The 17,967-nt window shown below is 35.0% G+C and overlaps 1 protein-coding gene across 2 annotated transcripts in view; it reads left to right on the top strand.

Moving 5' to 3' along the window:
• Positions 1-6,626: 6,626 nt before the first annotated feature.
• The window catches only part of LOC144843744 (tripeptidyl-peptidase 2-like), a 117,795-nt gene continuing 106,454 nt past the window's right edge, over positions 6,627-17,967 (top strand). For both annotated transcript variants that reach the window (XM_078700668.1, XM_078700667.1), the window contains exon 1: positions 6,627-6,791. In XM_078700668.1, the coding sequence (XP_078556794.1) occupies positions 6,627-6,791 (165 nt within the window). The remainder of the gene's footprint in view (positions 6,792-17,967) is intronic.

The following is a 17,967-nucleotide window of genomic DNA, read 5'->3' as shown; positions in this document are numbered from 1 at the left end:
TAATAGATGTCATTTTCGGGGACTTTGCAGCTCTATTTTAAACAGTTTGGTATGCCGTCGTGGTTGTTATGCAAATGAGTTTGTGCACGTGTATTATGGGGAAGATAATATGTTAGTCATTCGTGGTCAACACGCCACACTGTTAAATGTTGATGCTGTTAATCTTTACATTAGAAGATTGTTCAAATCATGTAAATAAAACATTTTCCGGGCGGGAACCCAGCAGCTCTCGAAAAGAACTCAAGGTGGAAAAGAAGCCCACCCATGAGTACTAAAAATGAAGGAGCACATGGGCTTCTTTTCGAGGCTTTATGGCAGTCTATTTAATGAAAAATAATGTCATGCAATTTTGTTTCTGATTTTAAAAAAGGTCCACTTGTTTAGGCCTGACATTTACAACCCTCAAAATATCTCACTTTCAAAAACAATATTTATTTTTAATTAAAAAAAAAATAAAATACAAATATCGGTAGAGGTTCGAACCCAATGCTGAGAGCACTCAAACCTGAGCATTACCCGTTACGCCACACATCAGTACATTGCTGAAGAGCTGATAATAGTCTAATTATAGGAAATGAATGATGAATCAATGAAAAATAATGCCATGGAACTTTGTTTCTGATTTTAAAAAAGGTCCACTTGTTTAGGCCTGACATTTACAACCCTCAAAATATCTCACTTTCAAAAACAATATTTATTTTCAATTTAACAAAAAAAATAAAATATCCGTAGAGGTTCGAACCCAATACTGAGAGCACTCAAACCTGAGCATTACCCGTTACGCCATAAAGTAGTACACGACCGAACAGTCGATAATAGTCTATTTATACGTGTATTACGTAATTCATCATTACGTCATAAATATCATATTAACCTTGTAAAACCAAAATGACCAGTTAGCTCAGGCGACTGTGCGTCGTGTTGACAACACGTATGTCGTGGGTTCGATTCCCACGCTGGTCGGTGGAATAGAGTTAAAGGTATGCGACCAACTGTGTTTGGAGTTCACAGAATTATACGTCCCCCTTTCCACCACACATCTTGAGAAGGCACTAGCAATGCATCTGGTGATGATGTGGTGGAAACGACCCCTAGGCTGTGGCAGGGCCTTAGTGCTGAGGCAGGGAGAGCACATTTTTACTCCTTTTTTTTGGCTTTCGCTACATGTATTTGATCTCGTAAACTTTATGTTTAGCGCCCTCAATTTTAATGTAAAAAAGAAATTAATTATCTTCGTTACGTGTATGTATGTCTCACCGTAGTTTGATATGCCGTTCGTTGTTATGCAAATGAGTTTGTGCAGGTGTAGTGGGAAAGATTGTATTGTTAGTAATTCGCGGTCAACACGCCACACTGTTGAATTTTGATTTCGTTAATCAATGTTGCTACATTGGTAGCGAAATGTCCGATTCATGCAAGATATATTGTAATGTTATGAATAAACGTTTATGGTAGTTGGTGTGTATGGCCGCATCGTCCCAGAATAAACATGTTTTAAACAGATAGTTTGTCTCCGATGATTTTGTATGGGGTTAATGGAGAGTGAAATAAGATCAAATATAGAACATTTGCAAAGATGCCGATTTCCAGACCGATTTCAAAGCTTAGACTAATTCCGCCGCCGGGCTAGGCCTTAGGCATATACGAAGTCGAGTTTTTAAAGTAGAAAACTCCACCTAACATTTTGAAGTCGCATCTGGATAGTTGAATTTTTAACAAATATCATAAATATCATAGGTGATTATGTATAGTAATAAGTATAAGTATAAGTGCAATTCTGGGCTCTATTTTCATTATTAGCTCTACCCCAAACATGGTGGGCTAGTAGGCCTACTGGAGACTTAATATTTAATTTCATATTTTAATGAATAGGTGCACTTTCCGGGGACAAGCTCTATTGTCCTGGTCAGTCTTATATAGTTTGTTTCACATAATTTCAAATCATGTAAAGTGCCATTTTTCGGGCGGGAATCTATGTAGCTCTATTTTTCAAAATTGTCTTTGCTCAGCCCCAAGTATGGTGGGGTACTGAAGATTCTTATGCATGTTGTTTGAAAAAATAATAGATGTCATTTTCGGGGACCTTGCAGCTCTATTTTAAACAGTTTGATATGCCGTCGTGGTTGTTATGTAAATGAGTTTGTGCACGTGTATTATGGGGAAGATAATATGTTAGTCATTCGCGGTCAACACGCCACACTGTTAAATGTTGATGCTGTTAATCTTTACATTAGAAGATTGTTCAAATCATGTAAATAAAACATTTTCCGGGCGGGAACCCAGCAGCTCTCGAAAAGAACTCAAGGTGGAAAAGAAGCCCACCCATGAGTACTAAAAATGAAGGAGCACATGGGCTTCTTTTCGAGGCTTTATGGCAGTCTATTTAATGAAAAATAATGCCATGCAATTTTGTTTCTGATTTTAAAAAAGGTCCACTTGTTTAGGCCTGACATTTACAACCCTCAAAATATCTCACTTTCAAAAACAATATTTATTTTGAATTAGAAAAAAAATAAAATACAAATATCGGTAGAGGTTCGAACCCAATGCTGAGAGCACTCAAACCTGAGCATTACCCGTTACGCCACACATCAGCGCATTGCTGAAGAGCTGATAATAGTCTAATTATATGAAATGAACGATGAATCAATGAAAAATAATGCCATGCAACTTTGTTTCTGATTTTAAAAAAGGTCCACATGTTTAGGCCTGACATTGACAACCCTCAAAATATCTCATTTTCAAAAACAATATTTATTTTCAATTTAAAAAAAAAAAAAATATCCGTAGAGGTTCGAACCCAATACTGAGAGCACTCAAACCTGAGCATTACCAGTTACGCCATAAAGTAGTACACGACCGAACAGTTGATAATAGTCTATTTATACGTGTATTACGTAATTCATCATTACGTCATAAATATCATATTAACCTTGTTAAAACCAAAATGACCAGTTAGCTCAGGCGACTGAGCGTCGTGTTGACAACACGTATGTCGTGGGTTCGATTCCCACGCTGGTCGGTGGAATAGAGTTAAAGGTATGCGACCAACTGTGTTTGGGGTTCACAGAATTATACGTCCCCCTTTCCACCACACATCTTGAGAAGGCACTAGCAATGCATCTGGTGATGATGTGGTGGAAACGACCCCTAGGCTGTGGCAGGGCCTTAGTGCTGAGGCAGGGAGAGCACATTTTTACTCTTTTTTTTTGGCTTTCGCTACATGTATTTGATCTCGTAAACTTTATGTTTAGCGCCCTCAATTTTAATGTAAAAAAAGAAATTAATTATCTTCGTTACGTGTATGTATGTCTCACCGTAGTTTGATATGCCGTTCGTTGTTATGCAAATGAGTTTGTGCAGGTGTAGTGGGAAAGATGGTATTGTTAGTAATTCGCGGTCAACACGCCACACTGTTGAATTTTGATTTCGTTAATCAATGTTGCTACATTGGTAGCGAAATGTCCGATTCATGCAAGATATATTGTATTGTAATGTTATGAATAAACGTTTATGGTAGTTGGTGTGTATCGTCCCAGAATAAACATGTTTTAAACAGATAGTTTGTCTCCGATGATTTTTGTATGGGGTTAATGGAGGGTGAAATAAGATCAAATATAGAACATTTGCAAAGATGCCGATTTCCAGACCGATTTCAAACCTTGGGCATATACGAAGTTGAGTTTTTAAAGTAGAAAACTCCACCTAAAATTTTGAAGTCGCATCTGGATAGTTGAATTTTTAACAAATATCATAAATATCATAGGTGATTATGTATAGTAATAAGTATAAGTATAAGTGCAATTCTGGGCTCTATTTTCATTATTAGCTCTGCCCCAAACATGGTGGGCTAGTAGGCCTACTGGAGACTTAATATTTATTTTCATATTTCAATGAATAGGTGCACTTTCCGGGGACAAGCTCTATTGTCCTGGTCAGTCTTATATAGTTTGTTTCACATAATTTCAAATCATGTAAAGTGCCATTTTTCGGGCGGGAATCTATGTAGCTCTATTTTTCAAAATTGTCTTTGCTCAGCCCCAAGTATGGTGGGGTACTCAAGATTCTTATGCATGTTGTTTGAAAAAATAATAGATATCATTTTCGGGGACCTTGCAGCTCTATTTTAAACAGTTTGGTATGCCGTCGTGGTTGTTATGCAAATGAGTTTGTGCACGTGTATTATGGGGAAGATAATATGTTAGTCATTCGCGGTCAACACTCCACACTGTTAAATGTTGATGCTGTTAATCTTTACATTAGAAGATTGTTCAAATCATGTAAATAAAACATTTTTCGGGCGGGAACCCAGCAGCTCTCGAAAAGAACTCAAGGTGGAAAAGAAGCCCACCCATGAGTACTAAAAATGAAGGAGCACATGGGCTTCTTTTCGAGGCTTTATGGCAGTCTATTTAATGAAAAATAATGTCATGCAATTTTGTTTCTGATTTTAAAAAAGGTCCACTTGTTTAGGCCTGACATTTACAACCCTCAAAATATCTCACTTTCAAAAACAATATTTATTTTGAATTTAAAAAAAAATAAAATACAAATATCGGTAGAGGTTCGAACCCAATGCTGAGAGCACTCAAACCTGAGCATTACCCGTTACGCCACACATCAGTACATTGCTGAAGAGCTGATAATAGTCTAATTATATGAAATGAATGATGAATCAATGAAAAATAATGCCATGCAACTCTGTTTCTGATTTTAAAAAAGGTCCACTTGTTTAGGCCTGACATTTATAACCCTCAAAATATCTCACTTTGAAAAACAATATTTATTTTCAATTTAAAAAAAAAAAAATATCCGTAGAGGTTCGAACCCAATACTGAGAGCACTCAAACCTGAGCATTACCAGTTACGCCATAAAGTAGTACACGACAGAACAGTCGATAATAGTCTATTTATACGTGTATTACGTAATTCATCATTACGTCATAAATATCATATTAACCTTGTTAAACCCAAAATGACCAGTTAGCTCAGGCGACTGTGCGTCGTGTTGACAACACGTATGTCGTGGGTTCGATTCCCACGCTGGTCGGTGGAATAGAGTTAAAGGTATGCGACCAACTGTGTTTGGGGTTCACAGAATTATACGTCCCCCTTTCCACCAGAAGGCACTAGCAATGCATCTGGTGATGATGTGGTGGAAACGACCCCTAGGCTGTGGCAGGGCCTTAGTGCTGAGGCAGGGAGAGCACATTTTTACTCTTTTTTCGTTACGTGTATGTATGTCTCACCGTAGTTTGATATGCCGTTCGTTGTTATGCAAATGAGTTTGTGCAGGTGTAGTGGGAAAGATGGTATTGTTAGTAATTCGCGGTCAACACGCCACACTGTTGAATTTTGATTTCGTTAATCAATGTTGCTACATTGGTAGCGAAATGTCCGATTCATGCAAGATATATTGTATTGTAATGTTATGAATAAACGTTTATGGTAGTTGGTGTGTATGGCCGCATCGTCCCAGAATAAACATGTTTTAAACAGATAGTTTGTCTCCGATGATTTTTGTATGGGGTTAATGGAGAGTGAAATAAGATCAAATATAGAACATTTGCAAAGATGCCAATTTCCAGACCGATTTCAAAGCTTAGACTAATTCTGCCGCCGGGCTAGGCCTTAGGCATATACGAAGTCGAGTTTTTAAAGTAGAAAACTCCACCTAAAATTTTGAAGTCGCATCTGGATAGTTGAATTTTTAACAAATATCATAAATTCCATAGGTGATTATGTATAGTAATAAGTATAAGTATAAGTGCAATTCTGGGCTCTATTTTCATTATTAGCTCTGCTCCAACCATGGTGGGCTAGTACTGGAGACTTAATATTTAATTTCATATTTCAATGAATCGATAGGTGCACTTTCCGAGTAAACTAAATAAGTATTTATCTTAGACAAACGCAAGTAATTAAAATCACTGATATGGCTTGAAACAAATTTTTCTTTTGCATTACGGATGGAGTAACCGACATTGAACATATATACCAAGTTTGAAATATTCTTGAACTCCAGAAGTATTTTTTCTGGATGTTTTTGTATGTGACTATTTCGCTGTCCTCCACCACTGGCGCCAAATTGGATCTACTGGAGCACAATGTATTAACATACGAAAATATATTGAAACTTAATTGGGTCCACTCGGGCACAGTGTATTAACATACGAAAAGATATTAACATCAGTGACTTATTTCTATTTTATATCACTGTGCTCCACTGGTGCCAAATTGTGTCCACTTGAGCACAGTGTATTAACATACGAAAAGATATTGAAACTAAAGTGACTTCAAATTAGGTCCACTTGAGCACAGTGTATTAACATACGAAAAGATATTAACATCAGTGACTTATTTCTATTTTATATCACTGTGCTCCCCCTGGTGCCAAATTGTGTCCACTTGAGCACGGTGTTTTAACATACGAAAAGATATTATAATTTCGTGACTTTATTTCTATTTTATATCACTGTGCTACCCTGGTGCTAAATTTGGGCCACTTGAGCAGTTACCGTTACTAGTATTATTTCTATTATTGAAGGTAATAAAGGCATAAATGGCGCTCCGTAGGAAGTAGAGAATGCTCCAGTCGTCAGAATGACGCTCTGAATATACCTCAAATGGCGTGTGTTCTTGAAGAAGATGAATACCCTTTCCATGGTCTATTACCAAAAAAGGAAACCGGTGCTCATCTATTTATATCGAAGTATCCCCATTATGATGGACGTGGCGTAGTAATAGCAATTCTCGATACAGGTGTAGATCCTGGTGCACCAGGTCTTCAGGTTCGCAATAGGGCCTAGCCTAGGCCTATGCCTATAGGCTATGGATGTATTGTTTGTACTACCTCTAAGTCTAGGTAGCCTAGTTAGCCTCCTACTACTAATACTATACGGTTTACGATGAAATCGGTCGCGTCTGAAATCGGTCGCGTTTGAAATCGGTCGCGATAAAATCAACTTCCGGTATTTTGTATGGCGCGCCGCTAGAGCTATACTTTTGATGATATCGGTCGCGTTTGAAATCGGTCGCGCTATATGCATGCTAGAGCGGGATATACATGTTTCGTTTATACAGATTTAATTGATATTTTTTAGGAACTAGATTATTTATGTGGATATTTTTTACTTGGTTAATAAATATTTATTATCAATCATTAAATTATTTTTTTTTGTATTTCACAGGTCTTTTCAAAATGGCCATTTCTAAAACACGTTTAAATATTATATTAGGCATAATGTTATATTTAGGCATATAATAATTTACCTCTATTTATATGTACTGTAATTAATATATTATTATATAGAGAATATACGTCTGTCGTGTCTTTTATTATGCAAACAATTACGTAAAAGAGAACAATTTATTTAAAAATAATAATAAAGCCAGCGTATCCATTTTTATACTTATGCATGGCAGATTATATCATATCCATGTCGTTAACAACATACTATTCGATCACCTTATTTTAATTTTATTTTATCCGTTATGTAGGATAATATTAAGTGTATAATGATTATAGGTCTTTTGTTATCTAAACTTTGACCCTTGGCTTGTGTTATTTAATTAGTTGTTTTTTTAAATTTTATTCATTGGACTTGATAATGACTCCATGATGGAGTCGAAACATCGTTCTTTTTTTAAGCGTTATTTTTCTATTATGTATTTATAACGATTATTGTTGAGGCAAATCACGTGTATATTTTTATTTCTAATGTTTAAAATAGTTTTTAGTAAAATGATCATTATATGCGGATGGTTAAAAGGCGAGTTACTGAAATAAACCCCGAATAAGCCATATTGTGGAGATGCGCCTTCTATGATCGTGCAGCTGTTTCCCCTAACAATACGTTATTTTGCTGACGGGGTTTCCCCTTTTTAAAAAACACGCACTTGTTAGTGTTAAATCATGGACAAAACACGTATGATCGTTGTCCATGGCGAGGTAAAGATGACTTCTATTAATAATAACCATACGATTGAAACGTCTATAGGCCTATAGGCCTCCTGCATGTGCTTTTGTGAAACGATCCAATGAGCTATAGATGCTCGACGCGATTATGAGATCATGTTCATTCATTCATTCATTCTTTATTTAGCCTTTAAAATCGAAATACATTTAAAACATAGGTAACAAAATCAAGACACGTGGAAATCTAAGGAGGCAAGGATAAGCAAAAGCAATTAAAATCGCTGTAGCTCACAGGCTTGCTTATCCATAATAATTCCGAATAAAGCACTGTTTCTATAATTTGACAGTATGATTTATATATAATTTACGTATATACGTCGGCGATAGGCCTACTATAGATTTTAATTTGAATATCTTTTATTTCTTCATTTATAATAATCATTTAATGTAAATAATTAAGTAAGTGCAACTCAGTGTCTCACATTCATACGCCGTTCGTAAATCTAAATGTTTAAATATCAGTGCAGATTACCTCTTTGAGAATCGTGTCCACCTTTATTATCCATACATTATTATTCTCACATCTATCATTGTACATCATAGTCATACTGTAGGCTGGTAGATTGATTTAAAACGGCATATTATCTATATATTTTATTGATATCCTAAAACCATACGTAATTGTTTGCATAATAAAAGACACGAAATACGTATATTCTCTATATAATAATATATTAATTACAGTACATATAAATAGAGGAATTATTATATGCCTAATATAACATTATGCCTAATATAATATTTAAACGTGTTTAGAAACGCCCATTTTGAAAAGTCCTTCTCCGAGACCTGTGAAATACAAAAAAAAAATTAATTTAATGATTGATAATAAATACTTATTAACCAAGCAAAAAATATCCACATAAATAATCTAGTTCCTAAAAAATATCAATTAAATCTATATAAACGAAAAATGTATATCCCGCTCTAGCATGCATCCCGCTCGATCCATACAAAATAGCGCGACCGATTTCAAACGCGACCGATTTCAAATGCGACCGATATCATCAAAAGTATAGCTCTAGCGGCGCGCCATAAAAAATACCGGAAGTTGATTTTATCGCGACCGATTTCAAACGCGACCGATTTCAAGCGCGACCGATTTCATCTGACACCATACTATACTAGCCTAGGCCTCTCTCCCTACTACTACTAGGCCTAGGCTGCTATTACTATTATTACTACGACTACTATTATTACTACGGTGTCAGATGAAATCGGTCGCGCATAAAATCGGTCGCGCTTGAAATCGGTCGCGATAAAATCAACATCCGGTATTTTGTATGGAGCGGCGCTAGATACGCTTTTTATCATATTAGTTACGTTTGATAGCGGTCGCGTTTTATTTTGGTCGCCCTAATTTTTAATCTAAACGCTAATTATGTTTTTAGTTAATTTTGAATATAGAATTTTTAATAATACTATTAACATTTTTATGACGTCATTACAGCTTATTTTGCTGTACCCTCGAGTATTGCACATTCGTGCTTGTTTTAAAAAGGGGAATCCCCGTCAGCAAAATAACGTACAGTTAACGGCTGCACGATCATACTGTAGAAGGCGCATCTCCAATATGGCTTATATTTTGGGTTTATTTCAGTAACTTGCCTTTTAACGATCCGCATATAGGCCTAATAATCATTTTTCTAGAAACTATTTTAAACATTAGAAATAAAAATATACACGTGATTTGCCTCAACAATAATCATTATATACTTTACTTAATATTATCCTACATAACGTACAGACATCATAGATGAAATAAAAATAAGGTGATTGAATAGTAAGTTGTTAACGACATGGATATGATATATGTGCCACAGATGTATAAGTATAAAAATGGATACGCTGGCTTTACATTGTAACAATTATTGCTTTTAAATAAATTGTTCTCTTTTACATAATTGTTTGCATAATAAAAGACACGTATATTCTCTAAATAATATATTAATTACAGTACATAATAAAATAGAGGTAAATTATCATATGCCTAATATAATATTTTAAACGTGTTTAGAAATGGCCATTTTGAAAAGACACACAGTCCTTCTCCGAGACCTGTGAAATAAAAAAAAAATAATGATTGATAATAGATATTTATTAACCAATATCCACATAAATAATCTAGTTTCTAGAAAATATAAATTAAATATATATATAAACGAAGAAAATGTATATCCCGCATGCATCTCGCTCCATACAAAATAGCGCGACCGATTTTAAAAGCGACCGATATCATGAAACGTATAGCTCTAGCGGCACGCTATACAAAATACCGGAAGTTTATTTTATCGCGACCGATTTCAAACGCGACCGATTTCATCGTAAACCATTACTACTACTACTACTACAGAACCACTACTAGGCCTAGGCTAGCCTAGGCGTACTAGCCTACTACTACTGTAGGGCCTACTACTACTAGCCTAGGAGACCTACTACTGCTAGGCTAGGTAGGCCTAGCTAGGCTAACCTATTACTAAAGCGATTCCGGTACGATTCGGCCCTGAGACGATTCGACTTTAGACTAAATTCATATACATTTTTTTGGGTACTTATCAAGTTTTTAAAGATGTTTAACAATCCGTATTTTATTGATATATATTTTTATAAATATTATATAAATTATTAAAAAACGTAATTTTATATTCAATTTATTCGAAAACTTATTTTTTTTTTATTTCGTGCATTCGCCAAGCGGCCAACGGCGGGCGTAACTTGTTTAACATCGTTCGCGTGACTGAAAAATGATCATTTTTCGACAATGTTTGCTTTATTGCATCTTTATCCCATCTTTATCCCTAGTAAAACTAACCCATAGTCTCTGAAAATAAAGTTTGAGGTAAAAAGCTTATTTATGCTTATAAAATGCATATTAAAGCCGATAAATAAAAGTGTGCCGGATCGTCTCAGGGCCGAATCATCCCGGGCCGAATAGTCCTGGGCCACATTATTTTTTTTTTCCTATGCAATTAAGGCAGCAATCATGAATAATTCATTACCTTAATTATTTTCTATTATAAAGAATTGCAAGATAGCTGATCTAAGTATTCTTAAATAAACTAAACCTAACCCTCTAAATAATCTCCTCTCAACTATTAAAAAAAACACATTCTTGAAAGACCTCGAACCGAGGGCTCCAGTGTAATAGTTAAAGCCTTAATACCACTATCTCTCTGCATGCTTTATATAGCCTAGGCCTAGAAGTATTACTAACTAACAGTGAGTAAACTAGGCGGGAAACTAGTCCAGGCTATATAAGTAGTGGAACGTATGCACCTCTCCAAATTGCAAAATGTTTGTAGAGTCTTTAAATAAATTTGTAGAGTATTAACAATTATTATATACTCTAGTGTGACTCTAGGCCTAGCTAGGCCTAGTCTTGTGGTTTATGTAAAATAATTATTATATTCAAAGAAATCAAAGTCATTTAGTAATTGTGTGTTAATCAGTAGGGTATATATGACCAAAGCGGCTGCCCATAGAATCTATGAAATGCCAAGTACGCCATACACATGTTTGCTGCAGTCTGCATCTCTCTCACCGATGTAGCCTGCACATCATTGTAGTACTATATTATTATTATTATTAATATTAGGTTATCTAATATTTTGTACCGTTCTCAGTTTATTTATTTTTTACTGTATTTAGGTATATTTTAAGATCTCAACTGGTTTATTTTCTTTTCCCTGCATATGATTTCCCACTTCCCACATGTCATGACAAAAAAGCACATGCAATTATGAAATTACAGTTCTTCTCAGACCCTGGGGTAGCACTAACATTTCATTTTGTTTAGCCATTTGGCGATTCAAATCAGTTTATCTATAGCAAAAATGGCTAAAATCACATTTTGTTATTTAGCCAAATGAATCCGTCTTTAACCAAAATTAAACATTTATGAAATATAATGGTAAAAACATTTTAGACAATTTCTAGCCATGTCAATTATACACTTTTCCATGTACCTAAAGTTGTATAAGGCAATTAGAGGGCCTATCTAGGTATAAATCACTACTTTGATTAAAAAATGAAAATTTCTGTTGTATTTTAGACAATCAAAATCATACAGTAATCTTTTAATAAGAAACATTTTACAGTCGGGCAGCAGAGTGGATGAGCTCGCGAATTATTACCAAATCAAAATTTGAATTGCCACCATCTTGGAATCGCTATAAAGCAAAGTTGTTTTTTTTTTCAGACCAAAAATGTGTTGCTGGCAATTTACACAAATGATCCAAAAAGACCATATTTTAAAACACTTTTCATAGCACCCTAGGCTCACGCTAGCTACAAATGTTGTTTCAACAAAAGTTTAAAAAAAGTTTATTAAATAAACGTAGGCCTAGCTTTTTGAGGCATATGTTGCTAGCCTAGACCTAGCTAAACCACTTTTAAAGCAAAAAACAATCGAGATCGAAATAAACTATTTCCATGTTATATGCTACATTACGCGAGTTTACGTATTTTTTCAGATGAAAAATATTGAGTTTTATATTGTTTTATCCATACGTACACTGGCATTCAAGATATAACAGCCTATCGTGCATGCCGGAACGGGTGGATTATTGCTAAATAAATAACAAGTTCGAACAAAAAGCTTACGACAATCTTAGGTAAATTTTTATCAAATGTAAAGACCTACTTGCTTGGCGAATCCATGCCTTTTAAATCATTCGTAATCGGATTGTACTACTGTATAGTAAAAAAACGTGTCTCGACCACTGTGTAATCAAAGCGTTTATTTAGTTAAAACTTGGATCCTCTCATGTGGCACATGCAAGCGAAATCGGACATAAGTCGCATGTGTAGATTTGTAGAGACAGCCAAAAACAATAAAAGGCTGACAAATTTAAAAACAATTTTTATTTTTACAGAAAATGATAGCTCAAACAGTATTTAATTACATTACCTTGGTGCTTTTCTATTTTGAGACAAATAAATAAATACATTTTAACATTTTGTGTGGATGTTGGTTAAAAAGATGGTGTAAATTATGTATAATTTTCATAATACCTATCATGTTTTATGCTTAAATTGAAAGCGTTCCAGTGGGTTGTTTTAATGAAAACTTTACATAATAATAGAACAGAAGTTCATTAACGAAGGTGCGAAGTTTCATTGAAATAAAACAATTAGAATACCCTTTTGCTAATGCGTAAACTGAAGCGACCTGTTTATTTTTTTGTATTTGTCATTTCCAAAACTTTAGACTGTGATATCTGTGATATATATTGGTCCATGGTAGGAGCATTATGATTAATTACTCCCTAATTTGACCCGGCCCACATGTATATAGGCCTACTACCTAGCTAGGGATAACGATGCAACATTAAAAGTTAATACATTGCCTGTTAGTATTTTGTATCAATATTAAAAGAATTATGAAAATCTGACTTGTAGTTCTCGAAAATATAGTGTCCAAAACATCGCCGAAAATAATCGTTTTTAGCCATGAACGAAGTAAATAAATTGCACGCTCAGTAGGCAATTGTATGACCTTTAAAAATTACGGTTTTTAGTACCGTACTGACGCGGGTATAAGCCCATACTCGGGTATAAGCCCACCCCGACTTTTGATAATTTTCATGCAAAATGAGGCACTCGGGTATAAGCCCACCCATTAAAATAGATAATAGATCTATTATTAGTAGGTGCCGTAAAAATACATTATTTTGTCAGGTAAATAATCGTTATTTATTTAATATTACAATTACAGTTGAGATATAATTAACTATTATATTTCATTATTTTGTATTTGAAAGGCCGAGTATTAATTTTTTTATGGTCAACCTGTCTGGCGACTTCCATACGGAAATCGGAAAAAAGCCACCCCTGTACATAAGGACTATGTGATGTTAACAGTGGTGGCTTTTTAAAGGGGTGGCTTTTTTCCTACTTTCCTTCCATACACCGCATCCACCTACCTTTTATCATAACCAAGCTAAGGCTAATATAAGCTAGGCCATATCAGGCCTAGCGGTCCTGTTTTGTTTACACTCAATCGCGGGCGAAGATTGCTGCACACACTACTGTACACTCGAATCACAAGTCGCCAAAACGGAAAACCCCTATTTGGTATCGGCTGCCATAAACAAGCTTATTAAATTTCTTTGGTACATTTCTATCTAACAAACATTGTATACTTCCTTTTTTGCTTGATAAATTCTTGTTCAATTGACATTTAAACATGTTTATTAAATAAAAAAGAGTGTTTATTTGACCTAATAATAATAATATTGTTCGATAACATTCAAATATTATTAATTAATAGTATTATTAATAAATAACCTAATATTCAAAGAATTTCAATACATTATTTTCCTATGTGTTGGACATGCAGTCCTCAGTACACTTTGTGTTGATTCGCTTCAAGTCAACCAATCAAAGGGCGAGAATCCAAAATCGACTTATCCCAGACATTTTTTGGGTCCAGCAGCTTGGACCTTTCAATTAGTCGAGTTTACAAAATATCAAAAATGCCAGCCGTAGATAATAAGCTTTCTTATATAACTGGCTAAATAATATAGCTGGCTAAAAACTCATTAACATTACATTAAATGGTTCAGAAACTGATTACACATACTGATTTTGAAGGATTGAAATTACTCAACCACACGGCCTGTATTAAACATTCGAATCAAAGATGGCATCTGCTTAGAATATATCCCCAGCTTTGAACAGATATTGAATCCGTCCCACAAGGTGAACCAAGCTTTAACTTTCAGAAAAGATAGATTAATACTATCTAATAACCAACCACCGGAGAAAAGTGCCGGATTCCCTACAAAACCAAACAAATAAATCATGTAACTCACGCACACCTCCAGCTGCACTTTTTTCTTCATTAAGCTCTGTCGTCATTTCCTGGGCTATTTATACCAACATTTTGTGGCGGGAATAATCTTCCATTATTAGGAAGATCAGTTTCCAAATATAGAAAGACATAATTTAATCGGGATGGTGGAAATTGCAGCAGATTTGTAAGGGTATTCCCATGCAAAATGTAACTTGGCGATGCTCAGTGATCTGCGCAGTTAAAACGGCTTTAATGGCTAAATGAGCACTCTTCTGCCTGACTGTTTACAGTAATTTTTTTCTGAAATCCCCTGATTGGCTGCTCATGATGTTTGTCATCTCTGCTCTCTGATGGCTTCCGTACCACAAAAATCGTGTATATAGGCCTAGGCATAAGACTTCATAGTCACTCACCATCACTGTCGTGCAGCGGGTGAAAGTGCAGTAGCAACGGCATAGGCCTAAAAATTACGTATGTTACAAATGAACACTTGTATCATTGTTGAACATACAGACCAGGCAAAAGCACCACGTCTTTCCATCCATCGCCATTATGGCTGAAGTGTTTCCGCCGCGCCAGTGGAAATCAACATCCCAATATTATTATTATTACACACACAGCAGCCGGCCGCCTGGCCCTGGTGTAGTCTGCAATGCACATTTGTGTGTGTTTAGCTAATCCCCGTTAGATAGACTCTACCATTCCCCGAATGTTGTTTTGTTTACTCTACTAACGCACTGCACGCATGAGGAAAGTTTAAGCAATGTGAAATAAATAAATAAGCAGTGTCTAAAATGCATAACACATAAATATTTGATTTTGATAAGACGTCGTTCATCGAAGATACTATACGTTTTTATATTCTGAAAAATACACCTCTATCGGGAAAATAGCCGACCGTCGGCTGTCGTTTGTGCAGCCCACGACATGTGATAGTTCGGGCAGACTTCATCATCCATGTGTCATGTAACGTCTGTCAGTCTACCTATGCTACCTCCATCATATTGAAATAACAAAGAGACGAGAAAAATGGAGCTTGAATTAAACAAAATGATAACGAACAAAATAAATGCTTGGGGATCGACAAGTGGACCTTTTAGTTGGACTTCATGCTTTCACCAAAATGATGATTTGATTATATATTTTATCATATGTCATCGCAGCCGCTTCATCTTTCGCCAATCTGGAAATGTTTTTGCCCATGGCGACTTGGCGATCAGCCAGTGCGAGTGGAGAGACCCATATCGTTTGGAGGGATATCTGGTAAATTCCTATTCTTTTACATGCAAACATTTTCGCTGCCCTAATTTTTCGCAATTTTACATTTCCAACTATTTCGCAACCTTTTATTTTTCGCGATTTGAGTTTCTTGTCATCTTCTACAATTTGGCGAACCAAACGTCAAACAATTGAATACCGTTGGTAAAATGAATGAATACGCGATTATAAATTTAAGGATGTAAATAAACGTTTTGGCTACACAGTGGGTGAGGCACAGGTTTAATAGGCTCTATTTAGAACCCTTAATTACAACAATAATTGAAGCCTGCATAACATCACAAAAACTATAGAAACGTACATAAAGCGTCATTCAAAAAATTCTTTTAAGACATCTCAAAATATGGTCTTTAAAATGCATTTGTAAAACATTTTAAATAACAAAGAATCAAACCAAACCCAAAAGTTTTATGGACGTTCTGTGTTTGCTGGGATAATATATTTTAATCTGTACATAATCAGTTTTAACGTTGAAAAGATTTTAAAGTTTTCCCTTTCACATGTTTATCATGTTTCTCTGTCATTTTATTGAGACAAATGAAATGAAATCATGAATTCACCACTACTAGACGCACAGTGACGAAGTGAAATATATAATATTGAAATAAATACAATATACATTGGCTATGTTATTTATGGGAAGTAATCTTGAATAGATAAATAAAATAAATAATTTGTTATTAAAAACCATAAAGTGATGATTAAAAGTCACTTTTGCTGTATTTCATTATTTGATTATAAATTAATAGCTGTAATAATTTATATTTTTATGATTATTGTAAACTCATCCGGTTCAATATTGAAAATAAAAAAAATCCCACCAATAATGGCGTATAAGACATAACATCCATTTCTGTAAGAGAACATACGCTTTACGTTATTATCTTGTTCAACTGAACTATATTATTGCAATCAATCATTGTTCAGTTCCATTTTCCATGTTTTACAATTACATCCCCAGCCCTCAAATTTGGGGATTTTAGGGGCAAGACCAGTTGGCCTCCGGTTTTCGAAAACATGTGGTTTCTTTTTGCCCTTTTATTAATACACAGTAGGTCTTGCAGCTCGAGCGGAAGTCGATTGTTATTTCTGTAAACAAGAACGAAATACCTGTACGATCCTATCGGCATCCTTTTTTAGGCCTAGTCTAGTTTTTACTTTATTTATTAGTGTGTAGCTAGTTCGCCAGTGGAACATCTTGCCTCTAATTCATTGTTGAAAATTGAATTTATATTTTCGCCACATCCCATCAGTATTTATGTTGGGTCATCGAAAAGCTTTATTTAAGCATATGTGACCCATCGCATGTCATGTACAGCATATGTGACCCATCGCATGTCATGTACAGCATATGTGACCCATCGCATGTCATGTACAGCATATGTGACCCATCGCATGTCATGTACAGCATATGTGACCCATCGCATGTCATGTACAGCATATGTGACCCATCGCATGTCATGTACAGTACTATATAATAATAAAAACTGTAACTGTAAAAACAAGTTCATTCAAACCCCTCCCCCTCTAAATTGGACTGGCTTAATTTAAATAGGTTTCAGTTAACTCGCATGCACAACCATTTTGCCCTATTTGTTACCTTTCAATTTAAAAGTAAGAGACGACAACTGCTTTACAATAGTAAATGGTCTGCACCATTTTGGGGCTAATTTCGCTGCACAATTTTTTTCAAGCTTTACTTTGACTGTTTAAAATAGCCAAAGTCATCCCTGTTAAATTGTCCCCCAAAAACATGAAAAATGAAGATTAATTAAATCGGACTTTGAATAGGTTATTTTGTAGTTTTAATAAAGTTGATAAAAAAAAAAAAAAAAAATAATGTTTTCACTTATAAAATGACAAAATAAATGGTTAAATTCAACCAAAAACTATTTTTTTATTTGAATATTTTTTG

This window comes from Antedon bifida, chromosome 5 (assembly GCF_963402885.1).
Source record: "Antedon bifida chromosome 5, ecAntBifi1.1, whole genome shotgun sequence".
NCBI lineage: Eukaryota > Metazoa > Echinodermata > Crinoidea > Comatulida > Antedonidae > Antedon > Antedon bifida.
The sequence above is the reverse complement of the archived record's forward strand: the minus strand, read 5'-3'. Positions and strand labels throughout refer to the sequence as shown.